The sequence below is a fragment of the Crocodylus siamensis genome, chromosome 2, assembly GCF_052110815.1.
Source record: "Crocodylus siamensis isolate JL-2025a chromosome 2, ASM5211081v1, whole genome shotgun sequence".
Lineage (NCBI taxonomy): Eukaryota > Metazoa > Chordata > Crocodylia > Crocodylidae > Crocodylus > Crocodylus siamensis.
The window spans coordinates 13,894,471-13,901,008 of record NC_143396.1 but is presented as its reverse complement, the minus strand read 5'-3'; the positions used below and the strand labels follow the sequence as shown (position 1 = coordinate 13,901,008).

General features: G+C 39.5%; 1 protein-coding gene across 2 annotated transcripts in view; it reads right to left on the bottom strand.

Annotated features, from left to right (window-relative positions):
• Positions 1-518: 518 nt before the first annotated feature.
• Positions 519-6,538, bottom strand: part of ST3GAL5 (ST3 beta-galactoside alpha-2,3-sialyltransferase 5) — a 32,065-nt gene continuing 26,045 nt past the window's right edge. For both annotated transcript variants that reach the window (XM_090035352.1, XM_090035351.1), the window contains exons 6-7: positions 4,408-4,566; positions 519-3,348 (exon numbers count right to left, since the gene is read on the bottom strand). In XM_090035352.1, coding sequence (XP_089891478.1) covers positions 3,082-3,348; positions 4,408-4,566 — 426 coding nt within the window. In that variant the 3' untranslated portion in view covers positions 519-3,081. The remainder of the gene's footprint in view (positions 3,349-4,407; positions 4,567-6,538) is intronic.

Sequence of the window (6,538 nt, the reverse complement as noted above, 5' to 3'; positions counted from 1 at the left end):
GTTAACTGAACAGAGCTAGTCATTCGTATTTTTACTGTTTTCAGATAATGCAAGTACAGCCTAACACTAAATTTCAGAAAAACAATTAGAATAGTTCAAGATGCCACATAATAAAATGGGGCACACAGTAACAAGAGGAAGAGGAAAGCACACAAGCTGATGCTGGGAATGGATCTGTCCTCCTCCCATCTATTAGGCTTTTATAAGAAAAGTTTGTATCTAACAATACATTGATTCTCAAATGCTGATGTCTCATTACACATGCTTTTAATGTAAGTATTGTTAAAATGCTAGGAGTACTATGACGATTGAACTACTCTCATCTAAGCAGCTGGCCATACAGACTATAGAAGACTGAGTCTCCTCGTAGTGTGTTATGAAAATCAAGGACTCAGAAACTGATGACAATATAAAGGAAAGGCCTCCTCTCGATTGCCTGGGGTCTATTAAATTGGACATGTGCTGTCTATAACAGTCTTAACACAGAAAGCTCATGAAACAACTATAGAAGCAGAAAGTGGTTTCATCAGTTTATTGCTTTTGACAGCCTGAGTCTACTGCCACTTCATGAATGGTCAAGTCTGGACAGAAGCATCCTATGAAATATTTACTACCCCGGAGAACAACATTTTAATCATAACTGCAGGAGCCAGTAGGAGCACAGTTTAACCCCACCCTAAACCATTTTGGAAAGCTGATGACAAAACTTAACATCTCCAAAGAGAGATGCTAATGTGTTTTCTTTAATCAAACTTTCATTCTATTAACATAAAACATGAAAACAAGATCAGTGGGTAATATTTTGGTGTGGCACAGCTGATGCAGGATGCACGTTAATTGTTCAAATGCCCCTCCTGTCCCTCCCCTACACACATTTTGAACTCTGCCAAACAATTTTTCATTGAAGTAATACTGACTGAGATGAAGGTATCTCACCATCTTAAATACAGAGGAAAAAATAATCAGTCTGCTATGCATTAATTGAAACATCATATAAACAATTGTTCTTAAACAGTGCTATGTTTCAAAAATAATTCCTGATATGTAAAGAGGTTTACACCCACCCCTTTTTACATATTGGGAATTATTTTTTAAATTGTTTTTAAAAAATTGTTAATAAACATTGTTCTTAAAAACATAAAGACCTAGAAACGTATTGCTAGTACAATGGTTAGACGATTCCAAGGACAGAAAAATCTGAGAAATATTATGAATACAATTGCTACAACACAACCAGTGCCGTGGACACTGAAGCTCTGATGATAGCTGAAGATTGCTATCACTTCCAGTTGAGTCGTGGGAACCGCTGGGACTCCGGGCCTCCAAGAGAGCATATTCACAGCTGCTATGTTCCATATCGTGAAATGACATTTTACTGCATCTCAACATAACGGCTTTGTCAGATCATCCATTTGCCCTAGTCTCCATGGCAAGAATGAACTCTATGGTTGTACTCCAACATGGAGTTTTCTTAAAGTAACTTACCCTGCTGCTAGCTTTAAAAAGTATGCTTTATGCATCAAACAAAAAGAATAAAAGGAAGGTTCATCACTTGGATAGTCGGTCCATGGTTTTCAAAACGGTGCCTCGCCTGCTCAGTTTAATCAACTGTCTGGTAAGCTTCCAAAAAAACATTCCACATTCCCAAAAAAAGGCATTTTCACACGCTGTCAGTTGGACGGAGTGATAGAAAGCATTCAAACAGGAGACAAATAACTGTTACTATTAGTTACAAAATGAAATTACACTGTCAAGACCAGGTCACAAATGGTCAGTTTGGCTTTTTTGTGCGATACGTGATACCCAGTCATTGGACAGTACATTTGCAAAGGACTTTGTCAAAAATGGCAACTGCCATTTAGCAGACACCGTATCATGCATTTTGTTCCCTCAGTCAGTTTCTTTAAGTTATTTGTGCCTTATAAATGCTACTTTATGACATTTGGGAAGCAAACTGTTCTCCAGATAAAGTTTATCTGCCTCCCAAATGATTCAAAAGGGCCACTATCAGTTCAAACCAATCCTGTATTTAATCTCCTGCAGAGCAGGCCTGATGTTAACTGCAACAATTCAAAGGTTACAAAAAACAAAAGAAAAAACTTTTTCTCATCAGTTTTGATTCTGACAGTGTACGTCTTCCACACACGTCTGTCAGGGTAAACCTCTTTATAAAAACAGCCCAAAGCTAATGTAATCCCCCAAAAAAGTGCTTTTTCAGCTTACTTAAAGCTGACTAGATTCCACACCGATACACAGTGGTAATTAAACTCTGACGTGAACCAACCTCATTATAACCAGGTATTTTGGAGCTAGAAGAGGGAAAGTAGAAAGTGTTGGCTCAGGTAGAAGCTTTCTGCAGACAAAATCTGGTTACAGCAAGGTATGGTCCAGATACGTCAAGTGGTTAAAACAAGATCAAAAGTATTTACACAGGTTAATGATTTCTGTAGCAGGCATGATCAGATGCTGCATTCAAGAACTGAAAATTCAACTCTGTTGCTGCAACAGATTTTCCTCCCAACTGAAAAAAAAGACAGGCATCTGCACACCAGGGGAACATAAGAGGTTTGAGGAAGGTTACACAAAAGTGTGAGATCCACTACCAAGAATAATCAATCTGCAAACAATGAAGTCACTTAGAAAAAAACCTGCTTTGCTTTCCTTGTTGCACACAACAAAGAGCTATGCATAAGAACTGGACCCACAAAGACATGGACACTTTCATGGGAATAAGTCTCCCCTAAGTCAGGCAAACACATACTTAGAATGGAGAGTGCCATTCACATATAAAACAACAAAAATCTCCCATTTTTTTCTTCAGTCAGTTTAAAACATTAGATATCTTAAAGACATTTCTCTCAACTCAATGTTGTATCTATGTAGCTAACCACATATGTGCGCAAAGTAAATGCGGCCTGAAAATATATTTCAAAACCCAACAAACACAACTACTAGTTAAAAAATGTAACAAAAATACAAAAACCGATGGTTCTAACATAATGTCCATAGGATGCAAACACTGAAACGGCCTCCCCACAAGTTTGGAAGAACCTAAAGAAACTACTTTGCACTCAGGTCCAGTCACCAGCTTGACTTAGTGCAGAATTCACAATGTATGCCTCCGGTCAGGTCTTTCACAACTCCTTCTTTAATCAGTTTTTGTAGAAATTGTGTTTCTGTTGTCACGTTGTGCATCGTTTGTTCGTTCATCGCAGCCATGCAAAGGTTGTCATAGTAATGCAAAGGCGTGTTGGGTTGTTCAAGGTCGTATCCAAATCCCGCTAAGCTCACTTCATCGCATAAATGTGTGGCCAGAACAACAGCAGTGACCCCAATTGTAGGTACGTTCTACAAGGAAAAATCACACCTATTTAGAACATAACTCTAGTCCCCTTCCAGCTTTCTAGCCTTCTACCTTTGCAATAGTTTATTAGGAGGCATCAGCTTGTGCTGCTGTTATGGAGAAGTCATGAGTTAGTATCTCTTCACTGCAAGCAGGACCACCACTTTGAAGGCTAAAAATATCATTTCAGAGTCCATTAGCACATCTCAAGTTCATCGAACAAAGAACTGAATGGTTCAAGTCAAATTTCCAACCATGCTACAGTTAACAACTTACTGTTTCAACAAAGGAGGTAAACCCATTGCGTCTTTGGAACCTGCTAGTGCAAGGTTAACCATGGCTTTTCCTCATCTAGATTAATTGTTAGATCATGTTTAACGTGTTAGGCAACAGCGCTCCTCAAAGACTTCACTCCAATAGAAACCAGTTTTCACTGCAAATTAGCCCTTTATACAGAAGAATCATGTATATCTTACTTTCTTTCTTCTGTTGGATACCATACATGCTAACTTATTAACTTCTTAAACTTGCATAAAGCTTTGATTTAACTTATGAAGTACCAGCCTTGCATTCTATAATGAGGGCAAAGTGCTTCTCGGTAAAGGGGAAGGCAAGTGATTGAGACAGCCTTAAGCATTACATATTTTAGAGTCCATAGCTTAGGACACATCCATTGTGTTGATATAAACTTAGCCCTACTGCATTTTTCTGAAGCATCTTTTTAAAACTAAAAAAAAGGCATCAGATACAGGTCTCGGTATGTGAACAAACACAAGCATAACCCCCAATTTTAAAATTATCCCAGATTTGTATTTTCCATGGTTTACAAGAAATCTGTACCACATTACTTTATCAGAATGTAATTTTTTTTTAAATTGGAGTAAATAAAAAGAGCCTCTCTGAGAAGAATCAGTTTCTCTGATGCTTCATAATAAGGGCAAACCTGCACAAGGATGACAATGGAAGAAGAACCAAAATCTTTTCATTTTATCTTATATCCGTTTAGGTGTCTAAAGCCACGAATTTCTCTAGGCAGCATCCTTGGCCAAAAGATGGCAACTTACCTGATCCCAACCCCAGAATTTCGGTCGAGGCTCAGGGTACTGTAGCATATCCAGAGCCGTCTCTCTGACAACTAGCGGATTCAAAATCCGAAATTGCTTTGATGATAGAGGAATTTTCTCAGCAACCTGCTTCCAAAAGAACAGTCGCACCCAGAGTGGCTGAGTAAAAGGGAAACAAAACCCCACCATAAGGTAAGATAGGCAAACTTAACACTGCCATAACAAATTAGTATTGAGGACACAGCACGCCGTTCGCTTTCATTAAAACAGACAAATCGGATTAAACTGAGACAAAGTGACTTACGACAGACTTCCAAGATCAGTATAAATTTCGCTACTCTCAGATATTTTTTTTTTTAAATCAATACTTTAATACCCGCCCCACCCCTGCTGCTTTCTGTCAGGCATGGCCTCCCAGGCATGAAGCACACAGAAAGAAACTGTGGCCCCAGCACCCAGCCGTGTGGCGGGGTAAGGGGCAGAGGCATGCAACAGGAGTGTGGGCACCGAGGGGGCAGACAGGCTGCGGGCAGGTGAGAGCTGCTACTTTTCCCATTGCAATGGTGGGGATGAATTTAAAGATGACCCTTCAAAAATAAGATTCTATTAAATGGAATATTATAACAAACTTATACATTTTCTATATATAGAATCTAATTATTTGGGGGGTGGGGATCTTAAATTCAAAGACGCCTTGGATTTGGGTACATACAGTACTTTGACTGTCCAACTATGTTTTGTGTCCATGCCCTTGCTGATCACCCCAGTCCTCTAGACTTTTGGGGCTTTCACAGAGCAAGAGAGTAGACAAAAACCACTCGAAGAAACAGGAAAATGTGACTATTTCCATAGCAATTGCTCGAGACAGACTCAGGTATCTATTCTCAGCTCCTGTACCTGCTACATGGTACCTGTATTTTGCAATGAGTAGTTCCTCGTTGCAAATGTCCACTGAAGGACAAGTGTACTGCTTTGAGAGATTACTAATGCAATAGTAAAATCCAACAGACCTGTTTCTGACCCCTCACCAATTAAAAAAAAAAAAAAAAAAAATTAGTGGAGAAGGTCTGATGCAGAACTGATTAAGAGACCCAAACCCAATGATCCATTAGACTAAGTATAGACCATCAAAAAGCCCAAGGCTGAATTGATTCAATCTTCGCAGGTTAGTCTAAGTTGCGTAAATTGAACCAATAAGAAAGCGAACGGACATTCACTTTTGATTCCAGAAATGCAGCCACATGCCTGCAGTGACCCAGGCCAGAAGCTGGGGGGAGCTAAAGCAGACAGCTGGGACCAAAACTAAGCCACCCACCCTGCAAGGTGGGCTGAGGGGGGCGGTTGCAGGGGAGTTGAAAAGTCTCCTGGGATGATGGAGGACTGTGGAGTGAACTTGAATCCACAGAGGATCTAGGACAGAAGTTCAGTAAGCTAACTTAACCTAAATCAGTTAAGTCTGATACTACATCCATCCAGATTCATCTTAAACCAGTTTTGTCCATTTTGAAAGCAGTTCGTAGGCACTGAACTTCTGCTGCGTTACAGGTTTGAACCAGTTTCTGATCACTTATGCTGGTTTATGTGTAATTTCTGTCCCTAGCCCTAAAGTCTATTTCATGCTGTTCTCCATAAAGTTGTGCTCCAATGTGCAAATGAACAATGCAAAAAGGTGCATTTTTCTGTGCCAAGCACATTCTCCCTCAAAGCACCCAGTGAATGAGTTACTTCCTTTCCATCCATTACACTTTCCTGCCAATATAACAAGAAGTGTAAAGAATCTTTCATGATCTACAGCGGTGATGGATAGCAACGCTCACTAAGTTTTCCCAATGCTTCATTACAAGACTCCATTTTCAATTACTAGTAATTTTTCAATGCTAATCACTAAGGCTGAAATCTTCCATGCCTGCCTCAGATGTACAATTTTTTTTTTGAGAGAATGTCAGCCAAAAAAAGGATCGGTCATTTCTGAGAACAAGACTCAGGAAAATAAAAGGTTTTCTAATGTTAAAGAAATCTTGTTTTTGAAATGTTCTTTTGCTTCCATATTTGGAGCAGGGACTTGAAAGCCCTTGGGTGTGAAGCAGCTTTATGTCAGGGATCTGCTTCCTCTATCCCTTGAACAGTAAAG